This window comes from Narcine bancroftii, chromosome 4, assembly GCF_036971445.1.
Source record: "Narcine bancroftii isolate sNarBan1 chromosome 4, sNarBan1.hap1, whole genome shotgun sequence".
Taxonomy (NCBI): Eukaryota; Metazoa; Chordata; class Chondrichthyes; order Torpediniformes; family Narcinidae; genus Narcine; species Narcine bancroftii.
In genome coordinates this window covers 102,135,141-102,156,974 of record NC_091472.1, presented here as the reverse complement: position 1 = coordinate 102,156,974, position 21,834 = coordinate 102,135,141, and the positions used below count along the sequence as shown (strand labels likewise).

The 21,834-nt window shown below is 35.7% G+C and overlaps 1 protein-coding gene across 7 annotated transcripts in view; it reads right to left on the bottom strand.

Annotated features, from left to right (window-relative positions):
- adgb (androglobin) overlaps window positions 1-21,834 on the bottom strand; it is a 308,223-nt gene that overhangs the window by 46,544 nt on the left and 239,845 nt on the right. For all 7 annotated transcript variants that reach the window (XM_069932245.1, XM_069932246.1, XM_069932240.1 and 4 more), the window contains 3 exons: window positions 19,897-20,050; window positions 19,551-19,738; window positions 14,094-14,278 (listed from right to left, as the gene is read on the bottom strand). In XM_069932245.1, coding sequence (XP_069788346.1) covers window positions 14,094-14,278; window positions 19,551-19,738; window positions 19,897-20,050 — 527 coding nt within the window. The remainder of the gene's footprint in view (window positions 1-14,093; window positions 14,279-19,550; window positions 19,739-19,896; window positions 20,051-21,834) is intronic.

The window sequence follows — 21,834 nt, the reverse complement described above, 5'->3', positions numbered from 1 at the left end:
ATTAAGGGGGAGCAAGGTTGGTGTAGCAGTTTACACAATGCCTTACAGTGCCAGGGATCAGAACTAGGGTTCAAATCTCGTGCTGTCAGTACAAAGTTTGTATGTTCTCCCCATGTTTGCGTGGGCTTCCTCCTGAAGCTCTGCTTTCCTCCCACAGTTTGAAACGTACTGGGTTGTAGGTAAATTGGGTGTAAATTAGGCAGTACAGTCTTGTGGGCCAAAATAGCCTGTTACTGTGTTTATATACCTAAATTTAAATTCAATGGATGTGTCATTGTTATAGAAGAAAAAAATTATGGAAAATCATAAATTAGACTTGAAATAGTTTGATGAAAGGAGGCAGCTTTGCAAGTACAAGTGTTCAATTTTTCTTGCAATCATCAGCTTGATTATTTGGCCAATTACTGATGCACCCAACATGCCTGTATTTGTGACAAACATAAAAAGGGATAGGGTTCCCCTTGTCTGCACTTCCCATCCTTTGCAGCCAACATATTATTCTTGCACTTTCAACAGGATTCCACCATATCTCCCCATAGGGATCTCTCTCTCTCTCTGCTACTCTCTTCTCCACTCATCACCTCCCATTAATCATCCAACCCCACCACCAGGCACTTAGTCCTGTGACCGCAACAAGTGCTACATTTACTCCGCTTCCCTCACCACCATTCAGGGTCCCAAATAATCCTTCCAAATGAAGCAACCACTTCAATTCTACTTCCCATCCCCTCATGGAATACACTGTCAGGTTGAGGCCACACACAAATTGGAGGAACAATATCTTATATTCTATCTGGGCAGTCTCCAAATAGACAGCATCATTATCAAGTTCTCCAATTTTCAGTAACCTCCCCCATTGTTCTCTCAAACTCCCTCCCTCTTCACTTGCTTTCCCTGATCTTTGGCCCTCCCAATCCTCCTTCTCTTACCCTCCCCTGCCCTCCCTGTCCATCTCCTTCCTTCCTCCCGCTCCCCATCCCCTTCCCTCCAATGAGAGTGATGCTTCCTTCTATCTGCTCCTAGCTTCTTACATTTTTTCCATTTCTTCGTCACCTGTATTCACCTATCAGCTGCAAACCCGTGCTCCTCCCAACAACCCTGTCTTCCCCACCACCTGTATTCACCTATCACCTGCAAACCCGTGCTCCTCCCACCAACCCTGTCTTCCCTGCCATCTGTATTCACCTATCACCTGCAAACCCATGCTCCTCCCAACAACCCTGTCTTCCCCACCACCTGTATTCACCTATCACCTGCAAACCCATGCTCCTCCCACCAACCCTGTCTTCCCCCTGCCACCTATATTCACCTATCACCTACAAACCCGTGATCCTCCCACCAACCCTGTTGTTTGGGCATTTGCTTGTTTTTTGCTATTCCTGAAGAAAAGTTTTGGCCTGAAACATTGACCATCTTTTACCTTCCATGGAAGCTGCCTGAACTGCTGAGTTTCTCCAGCATTTTGTGTGTTCCTCTTTTTTACATACTTTTATTAATTTTTAAAATTTAGACATACAGTACAGTAACTGGTCATTTTGGCTCACAAGTCTGTTCTGCCCAATTTACACCCAATCAACCTACACATCAGTGCGTTTTGAATGGTGGGAGGAAATCAGAGCCTCTGGGGAAAACCCATGCAAACACAGGGAGAACGTACAAACTCCTTACAGACAGCGTGGGATTCAAACCCAGGTACCAATCAATCGTGCTGTAAAGACATTGCGCTAACCGCATGCCCAAATTATGATAATTGCTTTGAATGAATCAAAGGTGGGTATTTCTGATTCAGTTACTCAGGACACTTCAATCTTTCACACAAAAAAAATCTGACTAAAGCCAGTGAATAAAGAAGAAAATTCTATTTAGTGATGAATTTCTGTTGTACGTTAACTTCCATGAAAGGATGGTTGTAGGAATCCAAACGGTAACTATCAAGAAAAAACTGGACAAATACGATATGAAGTATATGTCAGGGCCATGAGGAAAAAACATGGAAAACATTATAGTAACTGAATAATTTAACATGAGCAGAATAAGTCAAATTGCTTTCTTATGTGCAATAGGATTGTAAGATCCTCATTGGATATAGAATCAAGAAGTAGTGCTTTGAGAGGAGTCACGTGATGGAGTAATGGCTGGTAGGAGAATACCAGCCCTCTCCAGAAAAGAAGAAATAAAGTGAAGAAAATACAAAGTTCAAGAAACACAAAACATAACAAATAAAAGATAAAGTTGTGGAGAAAAGAAAGAAAATGCGCCCAAGAAGTAAAAAGTAAAAACAATGGGAAAAAAAGAAGAAAAGACGCTGGAAGAGGAAGGAGAAGGCCTTACCTGCATGAAGAAACAGGGAGCCGTCGTGGAGAAAAGAGCCCGCTCCACAAGGTTGGTGATGACCCCACAGAGTCGCGACCTCCCCACCGCTGGACTGCAAAAATGGCTCTCTGAGCCAAACAGAAGCCCGCAATGCTCACACTAAGGAAAAAGAAAACACCGACGGGAGGGGGGAACCAGCTGAGGAGTGAACTAACACAGCGCGACCAGCTGAGGGATGCCCGACATCAGGGCTCTCAGCTGGCAGAAGAGGAAAGCGACAGGAAAGGGAGTGATAGGAAAGAAGAACAGCAACAGGAGGCCAAACAGATCACTAGCCCAGAAGAAGAGGATCAACAGCAAGAAGCCATGCAAGAAGACGCCCAGCAAAGTGAGGCAAACAACTCAACAAGAAAGTCGGAAGAGAAGTAGAAGGCAGAAACACAGGTGGAGACACAGAAGAAGAAGACCAAGCTCTGCACAGAGAAATAGAAGGTAAAATAGATGGACAGTATATAGATTTTAAAAATTTTCAAGAACAAATGAGAGCATTAAAAGAATGGTTGACATTAGAATTTAGTGAAATGAAAAGAAAAATGAAAATACAGAAGAAAAAGTGAGTGGAATAGAGCTGGTCATGACAGAAATAGGGAAAAGATTAGAAAATGTGGAAGAACGAGAAACGGCTGTAGAAATGGAAGTGAATGGAAGACAGTGACAAAAAAGTTAAAGTTAAAGAGTCACAAGAGTTGTTAGCTCAGAAGATGGATATAATGGAAAACTACAGTAGGCGAAACAATATAAAGATATTGGGCCTAAAGGAAGATGAAGAAGGCACAAATATGACAGAACATAAAAGAATGGATCCCAAAGATCCTGGGAATGCCAGAAATACAGGAAAGAATGGAAATAGAAAGGGCACACAGAACACTAGCCCCGAAACCACAGACACAACAAAAACCAAGATCCATTTTAGTAATATTTCTGAGATACACGACAAGAGAAAATATACTGGAGAGGGCAAGGAATAAAATTAGAGAAGACAAAAAAACCATTGGAATACAAGGGTCAAAAAATATTTTTTACCCAGACATAAATTTTGAACTCCTAAAGAAGAGGAAGGAGTTTAACACAGCAAAATTGATCCTATGGAAAAAAGGCTATAAATTTATGTTAAGATATTCAGCTGTAATTAAAATATTTATCCCGGGGGAACAAAACAGACTGTTCTCAGATCCGGAGAAAGCATGAGAATTTGCAGAATGCCTGCAGGACAGAAGGAGAGTTGAAGAGATGTAACAAGAATGACGACAAACTTCGTATAAAGATGTAAAAATAATATATAAGTAAGAACTAAAGAAGGGAAAGAAAAGGGAAGAAAGGAAATAAGGGGAGGGGAAGAGGATGAGCTTTGTTATATATGAAGATAAAAGTCTTTTCTGGAGGGGGTTGGGTGGGAGAGAATAACAGTCACTGCGAAATCAGTTGACGCTTGCGAGTGGGTTCGCAATCCAAATGGAGAGGGGAGTTGTGGTTGCCCGGCAAGGGACAAGGGGCAATTCAGAGAAGGGGAGGGGGAACATTTGGGGTTAAGGGAATTTTAGATGTGGGAGTTGTTGAAGTATTTATGTTTTAAAAGTGTTGTCATACATTGAGTTTGAAAAGGGAAAACTGAGAGATGAAAATAGGGAAAAGGGGGAAGGTGGTGGTGAGGAAGCAGAAATGAGGTGTAAACAGAATATGAGATGAGATCTATATGAAGTGTAAACAGAATATGAGATGAGATCTATATGACTATAAATATTAATGGAATACATAACCAAATTAAATGAAAAAGGCTATTAAATTTCCTGAAAAAAGAAAAAATAGACATAGCATTTGTGCAGGAAACACATCTAATTGAAGTGGAACATAATAAATTAAAGAGAGACTGGGTGGGGCATGTAGCAGCAGCATCATATAATTCAAAAGCCAGAGGTGTAGCTATATTAATAAATAAAAATATACCAATCAAAATAGAGGAGAAAATAATAGATCCAGCAGGGAGGTATGTAATGATAAAGTGTCAGATATATTCAGAATTGGGGGGCGTGGCAAGATGGCTTAGAGTCTAGATGTGCAATCTTGACCTCTCTGGCCAGACTTTTAAATACCAATTTTTAACCCTTTGTTTCCAAGTTTAAACTTTTTAAATTTTAGTTTAAAGTATTAAGGAACTATTATGGCCACTAATGGTAAAAAGACTAAATCTCAAGTCCAAAAGAAGATACATTTTCGAAGTGCTGAAGATCTGGGGCCTAGACAATTTGAAACAACCCCAGGCTCAATTTCTTCATTGCCTAAATCCCAAAGATCGCCTGTGGAGGCTGAAAAGGAAATGCATCAGGCAGCATTGCAGTCTGAAGAGGTTGTTTTTCTTCGCGAATGGATGAGAAAACAACAAGATGTGGGGAGAGACCAGCGGCGACTGCCTGAAGAAGTCAGGATGCCGTCGCTGGGAGTCCACACCCATAGTAAATCTTTTAAAATGCCTTTTGTTGAATTACAGCAGGAGCTGCAGTTACCTTGTTCTGCCACCATGTCAGAGAGAGCAGAGCTGAGATTTACGGATTCACAGTGTATGCAATTAAATGCAGTTATTCAACCTATGTTGACATCTCTAATGAATGAGATGGTTCAAATGAATGCTGGTATAAGTTCAGAATTAAATATGGTTAAGACATGTGTGCATGCATCTTTTGAAGAATTTTAAAAAATTCAGACTGCTTTCTTGGACTGTAAACAACAAGTGACTTCTAACACAGAAAAAGTGTTGAAGGTGGAAAAATCAGTCATAGAATTAGGAGATCATGAGAAGGAGCTAGAAAGAAAATAGATTATTTGGAAAATCAAAGTAGAAGGAATAATGTGAAAATTGTTGGTTTGCCAGAAGGTATAGAAGGACAAGACCCTCTTCGTTTCTTTAAAGACTGGATTCTGCAAATATTAGGGCAAGAATTTTTCTCTGGGGGATTGGCACTGGAAAGAGTCCATAGAACTTTAAGAAGAATACCCTCAGCTGGTCAACCCCCGAGACCGGTAATAATTCGATGTCTGAGTTATTTGGATAGAGAAGCAATACTTCGACTTGCAGTACAAAATGCACGACAACGACAAACCCCATTATTGATTCAGAATAGTAGAAACTTTTTAAATCCTGATCTGAGTCAAGATGTCATTCAACGTCGATGTCGATTTAATCCAGTTAAAGAAGTTTTGTGGCGTAAAGGTTATAAGTCTTTAGTTACCCTGCAGTGTTGAAGGTCTTTTACGGAGACTATCAATTTTGGTTTTTTGAAACTGATTGTGAAGCAATGATTTTTGCTGACTCATTGCCGGATACAAGAGGTCAAAGATGTAGCTCACCATTATCTTCTAAAGAAAAATTTGGTAGTTCTGGAAACGAAAGAAATGGTAGAAATAGGAAAAATGGGAATGGAAAGAGTCCACCTCCTTCCGAAATGGGATCTTCGACACTGGAGTCTTTTGGATGAAAAGAAGAATTTTCTTATTTTATTTTTTCTTTTGTTATTATGATACTTGGATGTTACTGATTGTTTGGCTGGTGGGGGGGGGGGGGGAGATTTGCACTAAAGAACTTAGTCATCAGCCACTGGTGGGTGATCCACATCCAATTTTTGTTTTGGGGATTATTACCTTTTGGTAGTTTTTTTGGGGGGGATTTTTAAAATTGTTTTTTTATTTTTAATTTTTTAAATTTTTTTCTTAGTTTTTAATTTGTGATTTTTTTTATTGGAGGGCCTAGGCCTATATACATTGATTTGAGTTTTTATATAAAGATATTATTGGTATTTAGTAATAATAGTAGATATGTCGAAGTTGAGGTTTGCTACTTTTAATGTTCGAGCATTAAATAGTATGATTAAATGTAAGTGAGTCTTGGCGTATATTAAGAAAATGAAAATTGATATTGCCTTTTTACAAGAAACACATTTGAATGTGAAGGAAAGTGTGAAATTAAAAAGGGATTGGATTGAGCATGTATAGTTTTCTTCATTTAATTCTAGAGCTAAAGGTGTAGCAATTTTGCTACATAAAAATTTATCTTTTGAATTACAATCAATGGAGGAAAAGGGAGGATGTATTCTTAAATTGAATTGTAAGAATTTTAGTGAATTTTGGATTTTACTTAATATTTATGCCCCAAATGTAGATGATGAAGTATTTATTTCGGATGCATTTTTATGTTTGGGTCAAGCTAATGATAATATTTTAGTTGGTGATTTTAATTGTGTTTTGGAACCCTTATTAGATAAATCTCCGAAAAAAAGTTAAAAAATCCAAGATGGCAATCCAGGTCCAAGCGTTGATGAAAGATCTTAATTTAGTAGATATTTGGAGTCGTCTTAATCTGACAGAGAAAATTTTTTCCTTTTATTCATCTAGACATGAATCGTTTTCAAGGATTGACTTCTTTTTAGTATCGGCACATGTACAAGGGAAAATACAACAAGCGGAATATAAAAATAGGGTAATTTCAGATCATTCTCTGTTATATTTTACATATGAAACTTCTGAGAAAATTCAAATAGCTTATCGTTGGAGATTTAATACAATGTTGTTAAAAAATACAGAATTTATTGATTTTTTGAAAAAACTATAATTATTTTGAAAGAAAATTCTAAATCTGTTCAAAGTAAGTTTGTATTATGGGATGCTATGAAAGCCTATTTGAGAGGACAAATAATTAGTTATACTTCTAAAATAAAAAAAGAATCAATTAAATCAGTCTTGAATTAGAGAAACAGATCGATGAGTTAGAAAAGGAATTTCAGAAAGATGCTACAGAAGATCAGAAAATAGAATTATCTAGGCTGAAATTGAAATATAATACCTTGCAATCTTATCAATTTGAATGTGTGATTAATAGGACTAAACAACGGTATTACAAATGGGGAGAGAAAGCATACAAGTTATTGGCGTGGCAATTAAAGAAAGAACAGATATCAAGGACTATTAATGCTGTTAGATGGAATTTTCTTATTACTTATAAACCATGATGAATTTTATTCATTTTATAAAAAGTTATATACATCTGAAGGAAAACAGGAAACTGGATCGATTGATTTTTAATCACAGTTGAATTTACTGTTATTAGAGGATGGAGATATACAGGAGTTAGAAGAACCGTCTACTGATTCGGAAATTAAAATGGCTATGCTGGAAATGCCAAATGGTAAATCACCTGATGATGATGGATTTTCAGTTGAATTTTATAAATTTTTTTATACAACAGTGTTTGGGGATGTATTACATCAAATTGGATAACACTATGATTTACCTGAGACTTGTTCTAGTGCTTTAATTACAATAATTCCTAAAAAAGATAGAAATCCTTTGAAGGTATCTTCATATAGACCAATTTCGTTGTTAAATGTAAATTATAAAATAATAGCTAAAGTATTAGCGAATAGATTGGCTAAATTTTTACCAAAGTTGATTCATATTGATCAAACAGGTTTTATAAAGAATAGATGTGCTTCAGATAATATTTTGCGAGTGATTAGTTTGATTAATAGATTTTGACAATCTTTAGATCATCTGATGGTGATATCCTTAGATGCAGAAAAAGCATTTGATAGAGTTGAATGGAATTTTTTGTTTAAAGTTTTGGAGAAATTTAAGTTTGGTCCTTCTTTTATTGGTTGGATTAGGGCTCTATATAGTAAACCAGTAGCTAGAGTATTGACGAATGGTTTGATTTTGGAATTTTTTAAGTTAACTCGATCAACTTGTCAAGTTTCCTTTATCACCAGCTTTGTTTGCATTAGTAATTGAACCTTTAGCACAGTTGATAAGACAAAATACACAGATGCAAGGTATGAAAGTTTTAGATGAGGAGTATAAAATTAATTTATTTGCTGATGACGTATTGGTGTATTTAACAAATCCAGCTTAGTCACTTTTGCATTTGAAGGAATGTTTAATACAATATGGATGTCTTTCTGGATATAAAGTTAATTGGGAAAAAAAGTGAAATATTACCGGTAAGTGAAGGAGATTATTCAGTTTATAAGAATATTATTAATTTGAAGTGGACTGATCGAATTAAATATCTGGGTATAATTTTGAATGTTAATTATCAATCTTTATATAAATTAAATTATGCTCCGTTAATGAAAGAAATTAAAACTGATTTGATTAAATGGAAAGATTTACCTATTAATTTAATGGGAAGGATAAATACAATTAAGATGAATATCTTTCCGCGTATACAATATTTGTTTCAATCTATTCTGTATTTAATTGATAAAATTTTTTTTGAGATTTAAATAAAATGGTTAGGGAGTTTTTACGGAGGGGTAAATTTTCAAGAGTAGCTTTGAATAAATTAACTTGGAAATATGAGTTAGGGGGATTACATTTACCACATTTTCAAAATTATTATGAGGCAGTCAAACTTAAATTTATTAGTTCATTGATGGATTTGGTTCAGCTTCCTAGTTGGGCTAAAATTGAGATGGCAAGTATTTCTGAATTTCAAATACATCAGTTTTTGTTTAGGTGGAATATGAATTTGTTACAACAATATAATGTGCCTATACTAACTTCATTTCAAGGAGGAAAAACCCAACACCCAACCCCAACCAACCAATTTTCCCCTGCAACCGCTGCAACCGTGTCTGCCTGTCCCGCATCGGACTTGTCAGCCACAAACGAGCCTGCAGCTGACATGGACATTTACCCCCTCCATAAATCTTCGTCCGCGAAGCCAAGCCAAAGAAAGAAAGGATAAAGAAAAATAAAATGATAGGTTCTCGGGATAAATTATTGGCTTTGACTCTGTTGAATAATAATCAACTTGTTTCTTTTTCAATACATAATCAAAGTTTATTGCATTGGAGATTTAAAGGTGTGAAAAATTTGGGAGATTGTTTTAAAGAGGGTAAGTTTTTATCTTTTAATCAGATGAGGGAAGATTTTGGTATTGATAAGATTTCTTTATTATCAAATTCGACCTTTGGTAAAATGTATGTTTGGTAGAGATATGTTTTTATCTAAAATGACTAAATTTGAGACTTCTCTTATGAAGGTACCAGAGAAGGGTTAAATTTCATTTATGCATCAAATATTACAGGATGGTATGGATAAAAAGGGTTGGGACAGATCTAAAATTAAATGGGAAGTGGATATTGGTTTTACTTTTTCTGAAGAGGATTGGTTAGATATTTGTTATGATAGTGTAATTAGATTGATAAATGCACGTTATGAAATGATTAATTACAATTTTTTACATCAATTATATTTGACACCTGAAAAATTAAAAAAATATGGTTTTAATGGATCAGATTTGTGTTTTAGATGTGGTGATATGATTGGAACCTTTTTTCACGCTGTTTGGTCATGTATACATATACAAACTTTTTGGAAGAAAATTCAATCATTTTTAGAATATCTGTATAAGATTAAAATAGTTTTAGATCCAACAGTATTTTTATTGGGTAGTTTGCAACCTCTGTAAAGCTTGGGATTAGATAAGTTTCAGCTTGGTTTTGTATATTTAGCTTTATCTGTAGCAAAAAAATGTATTGCTAGTACGTGGAAAGATACAAATATGATTGATATTAATAGATGGCATAATGAGATGAAATATAATGGGAATAATAGAAAAAATTATGTATGTTTCGCATGATAATTATAATTTTTAAATTAATAAGTGGCTGTTATACTCGGAATATTTACATTTCAATTTATATTCATTAGATTTTAATATATATATTTAACTTTTTAAAAATATTCTTTCTTTTTTCTTTTTTATGGCTCTCCTTTGGAGAGTTGGCTGAAGAGGGATCTTTTCTTTTCTTTTTTTTCTCTTTTTTTTCTATATTAAAAAATGTTCATGTATATTGCTGTATATGTCATATATTATTTGTTTTTTGAACAAATAAATAAAGTTTAAAAAAAAGATATATTCAGAATTCTGGAATTTGGTCATGTATATGCACGTAATGAAGAGGATCAAAAGTTTATGCACGATTTTTTTTGAAGATTGTAGATACACAGGGGAATATATTGATAGGAAGGGATTTTAACCTTAATTTGGACCCAATGTTGGATAAAACTGGACAAAAGACTATCAAAAAGAATAAAGTGGCCAAATTTATGGTCAAATCAATGCACGAAATGAAACTTATGGATATATAAAGGAGGCAGCAACCAAAAGAGAAGGAATACTCATATTATTCAAGTAGGCATAAAAGACACTCAAGGATTGATATGTTTTTGTTGTCAGCCCATATTCAAGGGAGAGTTAGAAAAACTGAATATAAAGCTAGATTGCTATCTGATCACTCACCCCTGTTATTAGCAATAGAACTGGAGGACATCCCACCAAGAACATATAGATGGAGGTTAAACTCCATGCTACTTAAAAGACAGGAATTTAGAGAATTTATTGTATGCCAAATTAAAATGTACTTTGAAATAAATACGGAATCAGTGAAAGACAAATTTATATTATGGGATGCAATGAAAGCCTTCATTAGAGGGCAGATAATAAGTTATGTAACTAAGATGAAAAAAGACTACAATCGGGAAATAGAACAGTTGGAAAAGGAGATAGTAAGTAAAGAAAAAGAACTAGCAACAAGGGATGATACAACAAAAAGAAGAGAATTGGCAGACAAAAAAATAAAATACAAAACATTACAAACGTATAAGGTGGAGAAGGACATCATGAAAATAAAGCAAAAGTATTATGAGCTAGGAGAAAAAACACACAAAATATTAGCCTGGCAACTTAAAACTGAACAAGCTAAAAGAATTGTATTGGCATCAAGGAAAAAGGACAAACAAATTACATATAATCCAATGGAGATTCATGAGAACTTTAAGGAATTTTATGAACAATTATACCAAACTGAGAACGAGGGGAAAGAAGAGAAAATAGAAGAGTTTTTAGCTAAAATTAAACTGCCGAAATTGCAAGAAGAGGAGAAAACTAGCTGATAAAACCATTTGAAATAGAGGAAATACAGGATATATTAAAAAAGCTGCCGAACAATAAAACGCCTGGAGAGGATGAACTCCCAATAGAATTCTATAAAACATTTAAAGAGTTATTAATTCCTCCTCTCCTGGAAGTAATGAACCAGATAGAAGAAACACAAAACTTGCCAGATTCATGTAAGAGAGCAATAATTACAGTAATACCAAAGACGGTGAAGGATCCATTAACACTAGCATCATATAGACCAAGATCTCTACTGAATTCAGATTATAAGATAATAGCAAAATTATTAGCAAACAGATTGGCCGATTGTGTACCAAAAATAGTAAAACAAGATCAAACTGGATTTATTAAGAAAAGACGAACAATGTCTGTAAATTTATTAATTTAATTCATGCAGTTCAAGGAAATAAGATGCTAACAGTGGCTGTTGGTTTAGACGCTGAAAAAGCCTTTGACAGGGAGGAATGGAATTATTTATTCAAAGTATTACAGAGGTTCAATCTACCAGAAAAATATATTAATTGGATTAAAGCATTATATAATGGACCACTGGTGAAGGTGACAGTAAATGGATATGTATCGAACCAATTTAACTAGGCAGGGATGTCCACCATCTCCCTCACTGTTTGCTTTAGCAATAGAACCATTGGCAGAACTGATAAGAACAGAAAATAAAATAAAAGGGATAAAAATAAAGGAGTATAAAATCAGTTTATTTGCAGATGACAGAAATATCAATAAAATGACAGAACCAGAAATATCAATAAAAGAACTACATAAGAAATTGAAAGAATATGGAGAAATATCGGGGTACAAGATCAATGCAAATAAAAGTGAAGTGATGCCAATGAGTAATGCGGATTATACAGAATTTAAAAAAGAATCACCATTTAAATGGCAAACACAAGCAATCCGATACCTAGGTATTAAATTAGATAATAATTTAAGAGACCTGTACAAATTAAATTATCAGCCATTAATGAAGAAATTACAGGAAGACTTAGAACATTGGAAAGAATTATCACTAACGTTGATAGGGAGGGTAAACTGCATTAAAATGAATGCCTTCCCAAGGATATAATACTTATTTCAATCGTTACCAATTCCCTTAACAGAGAAATTATTCAATGAACTAAAGAGAATAATAAGGAAATTTTTATGGAAAGGGGGAAACCGAGGATAGCATTAGATAATTAACAGAGTGGTATAAACAAGGTGGTTTACAGTTACCAAACTTTAAAAATTATTATAGAGCAGCACAATTAAGGTATTTATCAGATTTTTATCAAACAAGGGAAAAACCAGATTGGTCTAAGATAGAGCTAGATAAAATAGGGGAGAAGATACCAGAACATATACTTTATAAGTGAGATGAAAAGCTGGTGCAATATAAAAGCTCACCAGTACTGCATCATTTACTCAATATATGGAAAAAAACAAATTACCAACTACCAAAATTATTATTGACGCAAAATCAGCTAATCCTTTTTACAATAGATAACCTTTCCTTTAGAGAATGGGAGAGAAAAGGAATTAAAAGAATAGAACATTGTTTTTTGGGAAATAATTTATTAACATTTGAACAAATGAAGTACAAATATGGCATAACTCATGGTACAATGTTTGCATACCACCAACTGAAAGCCTGCTTAAAGGATAAATTGGGAAACAGACTGAGATTACCAAAAGGAAGCAGCTTTGAATATGTGATTATAGAAACAAAACAATGATAATAAAATGATTTATAACGAACATGTACATTAAGATGGAAGATAAGGAAAATGATGAAATAACCTATAAACCCAAACAAAAGTAGGAAAAGGATTTAAACATAAAGATAAAAAATGAAATATGGGAAAAGTTATGTTCTGGAACTATGAATATAATAAACACAAGGCTATGCATGATACAGTATAATTGGTTACACAGGTTATATATATCACGCCCCAAAAGTTAAAAAAAAATGGGATCCAACATTATCAGATAGATGTTTTTGCTGTAAGAAGTGAATGGGAACAACAGTACATGCAATTTTGGCATGTGAGAAAGTGAAAAAGTTTTGGGAAGATTTAAATCAGGTATTAAATAAAATCACAAAAAAGCAACATACCAAAAAATCCAGAGATCTTTCTTCTAAGTAATATAAGAAGTAAAGAATTAGGCCTCAAACTGGATGAAGCGCAAAAAAGATTTATTATGATAGCCTTAGCTTAGCAAAAAAATGTATAATGTCAACTTGGAAATCAGAAGTGAGCCTGAAAGTACAGCAATGGTACATGGAAATTAATAAATGTATTCCATTGGAAAAAAATAACATATAATTTAAAAAATAAAGTCACATTATTTGAACAAATTTGGGAACCGTAAATGATGATAAAATGATAAGATGACAAAATGACTTGATCCAGTGTGTAAAAGTAGATGACACAATTTTCTTGTTTATTTTCATTGTGTGATGACATTGTTTAATGGTTTTATTGTATTGTATATGTTGAACGTTTAATGGGGGGAAAAAGGGGAGAAAATGCCACTGTGTATATTTAAGAGGGAAATGTTTGTATGTATTTTGATTGATATGGTTCACAGTGTGAAAAATAAAGAAGTACTGCTTTCAAGTAGGTGTTGGCCTTGGGGCAAGGTTAAAAGGATATTTTTTTTCTTGAACTAACCTGTTCCCAGACATTTGTCTATTTTTCATGAATAAAAATATTAATGAGGAAACATAAAGAGTGTACATAACAAAAAAGGTAATTTTCAGGGTAACACTTACTCTGTGAAGTGGAATATCTCAAGCTGTGGTGAAACATAAAAGAAGGAATGACAACATGGCCTTTTCCAGCTGTTTTGGCAACTTCTTTCTCTTGATCCAGGATTTGCAACTTGATGTATACATCTGACTTGGAGGTTTGTACATGGATGGTAGTTAAATGGGTTGCATTCACATTAACCTGGAACCTGTAATAGATGTTAGTGAACAAATAAAAATGCTATCTTAAATCAAGATCCTGGATTAGAAACATGGGTGTGTGGAGCAAGGATCTGGGCTCTTGAATGGAGAGGTCCCAGGCAGTCAAATATTTATCCTCATTATCTACCAATTTGCTTGGTACGAGAGTGGAGATAGGGTCAGGAAGGAACCATGTTATGGACTGAAACACTGGATTGGAAATATTTTGAAAGACTATGTCCTTTGAGAAAACAAGACAAAAGGAATCAATGAACAAATTGCTATTGCAAAACCCCCCTATCAGTTAACTATGCGCAGGGCTCTCCATAATTATTTTCCTGCACATACAAACACATTGCAGTTCAGCAAATCTCTCTGACATTGGGAATTCAATAAATGTTAACTGTCATTGTTAACCATTTGTGACATTCCCTTTTCACCAACAGGCACCAAAGTGGGTGGGCCTCACTTTTCCTCATAGAAAGGATTCCATATGATTGTAAAGTAGCAGGTGCAGCTCTCCAAACATTGCAAGGAATGTGGAAGATCAGCATGGGATGATGTCGTAAGTGTTCAATCCAGCACTGGGAGCTCAAGTGTCACCACTCAAAGAGCCTGCACTCTGATAGCTGGATCAGAAGGTTGAGGTTCAAAGCCTTCAGATTCAGATTTATTGTCAGAGTATATACATGACATCACATACAACCCTAAGATTCTTTTACTGCGGGCACGGCAGAATTACCACTTATTGGTAATGCAAAAAACAACTGTACACAGCGTATACATGTAAACAAATAAAGAACTGTAAACAGATAATGAATGTAAACAAACTGTGCAAGACGAAGAGAATTTTAAAAAAATCTATAAAGTGCACAAATAAGAGTCCTTAAATGAGTCCCTGATTGAGTTTTTTGTTGAGGAGTCTGATGGTGGATGGGTAGCAGCTGTTGCTGAACCTGGTGGTATGAATCTTACAACACCTATACCTCTTTCCTGATGGCATGGCAGTGCCAAGAATCAAAAGAAATGTTAAACCAGAGCCCTGTCTCCCACTATTCAAAGCAGAGGACCGATCAAATTTTATCCATCAACTGAAATATAGAAAAGCCTATTCAGTCCATATTCTGTATGTGCCAAATTGCTGTTCTTCTTTGTTACAAGCATATCTAATGTCAGAAGGACTGCATTGGCGTAAAATACCGACAGTTGTGAAAAGTGCTTTAGAAATATAATTAAAAGAAAAAAAATGCAGTCACTTGACAACTGAAACAAAAATGGAAAGTTTTTCAAATACTCGAAAGTTCAGGAAGCAATTACAGAGAGAGGAAAACAAACTCAATGTTTCAGGTCAATGTTCTAAAGAAGGGTCATTGACTTGAAATGATTGTCTGTGTCTCTGTTCACAGATGCTGTCAGATTTGTTGAGTATACATGTTGCATTTGTTTGCCCTGGAAATATGAGTTCTTTCTTTACCACCTCCTCTCCCCTCCCCACCCCCTTCACCTGGTAAAGCAAGACATCATCTACAGGGAAGACAAGTATTAATGACTGATGATTTGCAGATGTTGCACATGCCTCTAACCATTTAATTACCTTAAAAATGGACTCGTGTCCAGGATAAAAGCTGAAGGAATATAACTTTTTTTTTTAACTTCTTCAGACCATTCATGCTTGAGTTATTCTTTTTAATTTAGAGACACAGCACAGTAACAGGCCCTTCCAGCCAGGAGCCTGCACCACACGAATAAACCCATGTGACCAATTAACCTACTAATCTCGTACATCTTTGGAATGTGGAAGGAAACTAGAGCACCAAGAGGAAACCCAAGCAGTCACAGGAAGAACGTACAAACTCTTTACAGAGAGCAGCGGATTCAAATCCATGTCATTTGTGCTGTAACAGTATTGTGCTACTTGCTTCCCTTCCTGTGTCATTGAGTTATACAACCCAATTCAAGCAGGGACTTTCTTTTAGTGCAGGACCAGCCTGGTGTCATTGAAATAAATGGATAGAATCATAAACAGAGACCAAAAGGTAATTTGGAGATTCCTGACACCCAGAATCTAAGTCTGGCCATATTTGATGAAAGAGCAGTTGTACCAAATTAAACAAACATTTGAAATTATCGAACATCCTGGCTAGAAAATTTATGACTATTTAGTTTGATTTTAAAGGCAATAGTTAGAGATTTTTCTTTGTCCACTCTGAATAGAAATGAATGCTGAAGGAAGAAGCGCCAGGAAGAAGAAATTACTTGGCTTTGAGAGCCATGTGATTGAAAGAGCTGTGAACACAACAGTAGTGAGATGCAGTGGAAAATGCACTTGAGCACATTTTATTTCTGAAGCAAACAGTTCACCAGGGAGTCAAATGTCACGTGGCCTCTGGCATTTCTTTGTGCATTCTGTGGCAGTGATCTGATGAGAGAGACCAGCACTGAGAACAATCCCTGCTCAAACTGTCATCATTTTAAATGCACTCTGATTGGAGAATGACATCCCAGAAAAATGGGGAACAACCCAAAATGCCTTGTCCCGACACCAGAGGAGGTAAGTGTATAATCCAGGGAAAAAGGAGACCAGGTAAGGTGTAGTGATAACTTTCCTTGGTGATTGTAGTCACTGCAAGTTCAGTTCCTCACATAATCTGAGGCAGGTGCACAATTGACAAAAAGAGTAAGTGTGAAAGCCCTGCCAGATGAGTGGAGAAACAATTCAGGGGCAAGAGTTTCAGCAAAGCCTTCAAGCAACACCAATGATAAATGCCAGTATCAGCAAAGAAGGTGAATAAAAACCAATGAAAGAACAATCATCACAAAGGTTCGTGATCTCCTAGGTGGCAGCTAGAGGCAAGCAAATAACTGAAAGAAAGACTGGTAAATGGTTCTGATCTACATACTCAATTGTCGTTTGGCAATTCAGCATTTCAAAATGGATGGCTGTTATCCATTAAACATCCAAGTGTGATTGTGAGCCACACTTGGACTAACACAAAGTTTGGGAGCTTTCCATGCCTACCTTGGGTCCACTGAACAAGTTACTGCCAACTGATTTGGAACAGAAGGTATTAAATAGTTGTGTGGTTTTACCTGGAATTTGCTTTGGGGATATCATTGAGGTTGTTACTATTTCAATAGAATGAATATGACAGCAAGTTCTGAATGTCTGCAAGCTGAGATCTGAATTTCCCAGATCCTCCATTGAATACTCAAAGAAAGTAGCAGGTCAAGAGATTTGGCAGTGAAATACATGTCACTTGTGGTATTTACTCTAAAACACAAGAGGGAGATGCATTAATGGTTCAATAAATTGTAAGTCAAGTTTTTTATCAACTTGTTAATTCATCACATTCTCAAGAGCAGTTCAACAATATTGTAGCATTTAGTCAATGCCTTTTGGAAGCCCATGTGTTTCATCAACTTCACTTAATTCATAAATCCTCTTCACGATTTTATGAAAAAAGTTGAGCAACAGATGATACCAATGACCAATTAATCTTGTTGTGAACTGTTGTCTGAAAAAATTTTTCCATTGCTTCTGCTTACAGTTTGCTTGGTCAGTTTGTCTTTGCATCCTTTTGTAATTCTCAATTCACTAGCCGTTCTCTGTAGAGAATTCAAAGAAAATGACCAAACAATCTGAAATTCCAGACATGCACAAGCTCCATGAATTAAAAATCAAGTAATACTGACTTCTACTCTCAAAAGTGCAAATCTCATTCTCTATACTTCAGTTTTGAAGATTGAAGAACAATTACTTTTTCAAAATTTTTTTTGTATCTTGTTTCTCTGTTTCTTTCAACTTTGTTTTTCTTTTCCTCGCCTAATTTTATTTTACATTGTTTAGAAATGCAAACTATACTTCCTGATTTTGACGCAGACATTCATTCCAGCATAAACACCATCTTCTCATTTTCACATTGTGATTTGTGGAAGCTTGTCTTCCTTTAATTCCATTGGTCTGCTTTTTATTTGTCTCCAGTAATGATTGTTCAAGTTCCTCCCTTCCACTTAGTTATCTGGGATTTTAAAAATAATTTCTACCATGAAAACAAATGAAAATTATTTGCGCAAAGAATTTGCCATTTTCTTATTTGCACTATGAATCATCCAGTCTCATCTTCTGCAAGAACAAAATGTATCTGAACTACTTTTTTCCTTTTTATACATTTGTTTCCCCACAGGATCTTTGACTGAGATTAATCCTTTCAAGTTTGGTCAATGAACTTGTAGAGATGAATGGGGAAGTATTAAAATTATTATTACTAAATAAGATCTTACTAATGCAGCACCGAACAACAAAGATATAGATGTAGAAGATGCACTAAAGAGCAAATGTATTTTGAAAAGAAAAAAAATCGGGTATTGAGAGGATGGATCCCAAATTTTTCTGGCAAGTTAGGGCAGAATTTGCAGTGTTCCATAATATCCAATCATCTACAGACAAGAGTTCAGCCAGAGAACTTGAGGATTGCAAATGTTACAGCAGACCCAAGATATAAATCTGAAAATTATGAGTCAACCAGTGGACAGAGGTGTTTGTGAATATTTCTTAATCGCCTGGTACAAAATTAATTGACACTTGGAAAATAAACTTTTATCAAACAAAAGCCAGCATAAAATTGTGAAGGACAAATTATGTTTTGCAACTGATTTATTTTTTTGATTAAGTATTAGAAAGGATGAATACATTTTGTGATGTACTATAAATGGATTTTCAACAGACTTTTGATCAAATATCACAAAATAAGGGCAGCACGGTTAGCTTAATGGCTAACACAACGCTGTTACAGCACCAGCGACTGGGATCGGGGTTCAAGTCACACACTGTCTGAATGAAGTTTGTACCTTTTCTCTGTGTGTGCGTGGGTTTCCCACCAGGGATTGTAAGTCAATTGGGTGTAATTGGGAGGCACAGGCTTGTGGGCTGAAAGAGCCTGTTACAGTTCTGTATGAAACTGACATAAACATTAACCAAACAGTGAAGGTAATTAGCTAATTTTCAAGCAGAGAAGGTACAGGAAAAGTTGTGTTCCTTACAGTCCGAATTCCTAAGCATTGTTTAAAAAAAAGGTGAGGCTAATGCTGACCTTGTTCTTAGTCATTTGCACTTGAAATTCTATCAATCTGGCTTAGATGCAGTAATCAACTCTGGCAGTACTTTTATCATATAAAACACTATCTGTGGCCAGTTGAAGAACTAACTCATCACTGAAAAATATTTTCAAAGTGCAGGCATCTGCATATTGAACTGTGGAGCAAATCTTTCCAAATGGTTACCTGAAGAGAAGGTTTTTGTCATTTGGAATGTAGTAAGACTTTATCTCTTTCATTGTAAAGTTGCTGTTCACAGTTTCACTTGAGAGGGTGGGAAGAGGATACTTGGAACCAATCAAACGCATTTTCCATTTACCAGCAGGAACTGTGAGGCTTCCTGTGTGAGCTTCAGCCATGAATGTATAGCCACTCTATTAATAAAATTAAAAAAAATACAGTGCTGCACAAAGAGGTAACTGGATTTGTGAATATAAATAAAGTATTTTTATAGTCTAAAGAGCAAGTTTAGAAAAGAAAGGTGAATTTTCTTCAGAAATTGGTGATTAGTGGTGTTATTTCCCCAGCCTACCTTATTTTTTGTATAGATATGGGGCGTCACCTTTTGAAAAACCCTGGGTATTTCCTCTTCAGTGTCATTATTGATAACATGCAGAACACAAGCTGGCAACACTGTGTAAACCTTGGCCACGATCAACATGTCCTCTGGCATATGAAACACCTCTCTGTAGAAAAAGCAAAATTCAGTCAGACAGCCAAAGCAAGTTGTGTCAAGGCAACAAAAGAGATTTTAACATTGGCACCAGACCCTAAAATCTATCATCATGATGGTGGTGGTGGCCAAGGGGTGGGGAATGGTTCACATGGAGAGGTTATGATCAAGAAGGGTTAGGTGGAGTTTGTTGGCAGGAAAATTACTGTATAAATGTTGGACAACTAAGTGGTTCTGGTTTTGTGGTAATCATCAAAACTGTCAGATTGCCTGTGACATTTGATAAAGATGTGCACTTACTTTTCAAGAACCTACCAGAGATAACTCAGGAAGCCACGATGGAATCATTGATGATCAGTCTCTGTACAACGGACAGGGCCTTCTGTGCTATAAAAGGACTGTGTCATAGAAGGGTGAGAAGCAATCCTAGCCTTACCCACGAGTGAAAAAATGTCCTTAAAAGCATCTCACTGAACTCCTGAAAGCCTCAACTATTAAATACTTAAAATACTTTTTTTTTGAAAAGTGTGAAGCTGAGGGATAATTTTAAAGAGGTGTACAAAATCATGAGGGGCATCGATAAGATGAATCATCACAATCTTTTCCTCCTGAGTAAGAGAGTTTAAAACATGAGGGTACAAGGTTAAGGCGGAAGGGGAAAGATTTAAAAAAGAAATGAGGAACAACTTTTTTCACAGAGTGGTGTGGAATGAACTGCCATAGGAAGTGGTAGAGGCAGATATAATTACAATATTCAATGACATTTGGATGGTACATGGATAGGAAAAGGTATGGAGGGACATGGGCCAAGTGCAGGCAATTGAAACTGGCACAGATGTGCAACATGGTTTACATGGACAGGTTGGGCCAAAATGATAAATACATACCAAAGAAAGAGGAAATATTTGAATGGTTAAAATGCCCCCACTGTGGCTGACTAGGGAAGTCAAAGACAATATATAAGCAAATGAGAGGGCATACAAGGGAGTAGAAATTTGTGGGAAGAAAGAGAATTGGGATTAAAAAAAAACTTACAGAAGGCAACTAATTCAAGCATTATAAAGAGTAAAAAATATCCAAGGGTATCAGGGAAGGGAAGTGAATGCAGTTACTATTTCAAGTAAGAAGGTGCTCAAAAGCTGAAAGGTCTAAAGGTGGATAAATCTCCTGGACCAGATGGATTGCACCCTTGGGTTCTGAACGAAGTAGTGATAGAGATTGTTGAGGCAGTGATAATGATCTTTATCATTATCTTTAACAGAATCATCAGATTCTGGGATAGTTCTGGAGGTAGATAAAGGAGATACATTTGGATTTTCAAAAAGCCTTTGACAAGGTGTCACACATGATGCTACTTAACTAGGAAAGAGCCCATGGCATAACAGGAAACATACAAAACATTGGCTGATTTGTTGGAAGCAGGAAGTCGGGAAACAGGAATTGTATTCTGGCTGGCTGTCAGTTGCTAATGGTGATGCACAGGGGTTGGTATTGGGACCGCTTCTTTTAATGTTGTATGTCAATGATTTAGATTAGGGAAATAATGGCTTTGTGGCCAAGTTTGCAGATGATATGAAGGTAGGTGGAGGAGCAGGTAGTGTTGATGAAACAGGGAGGCTGCAGAAAGACTTAGATTAGGAGAATGGACAGAGCAGTGGCAAATGAAATAGAATGTCGGAAGGTATATGGTCATGGTAGAAAAGATAAACAAACAAACTATTTTCTAAATGGGGAGAAAATTTAAAATATCCAATTCCAAAGGGACCTGGGAGTCCTCATGCAAGATAACCTGAAGGT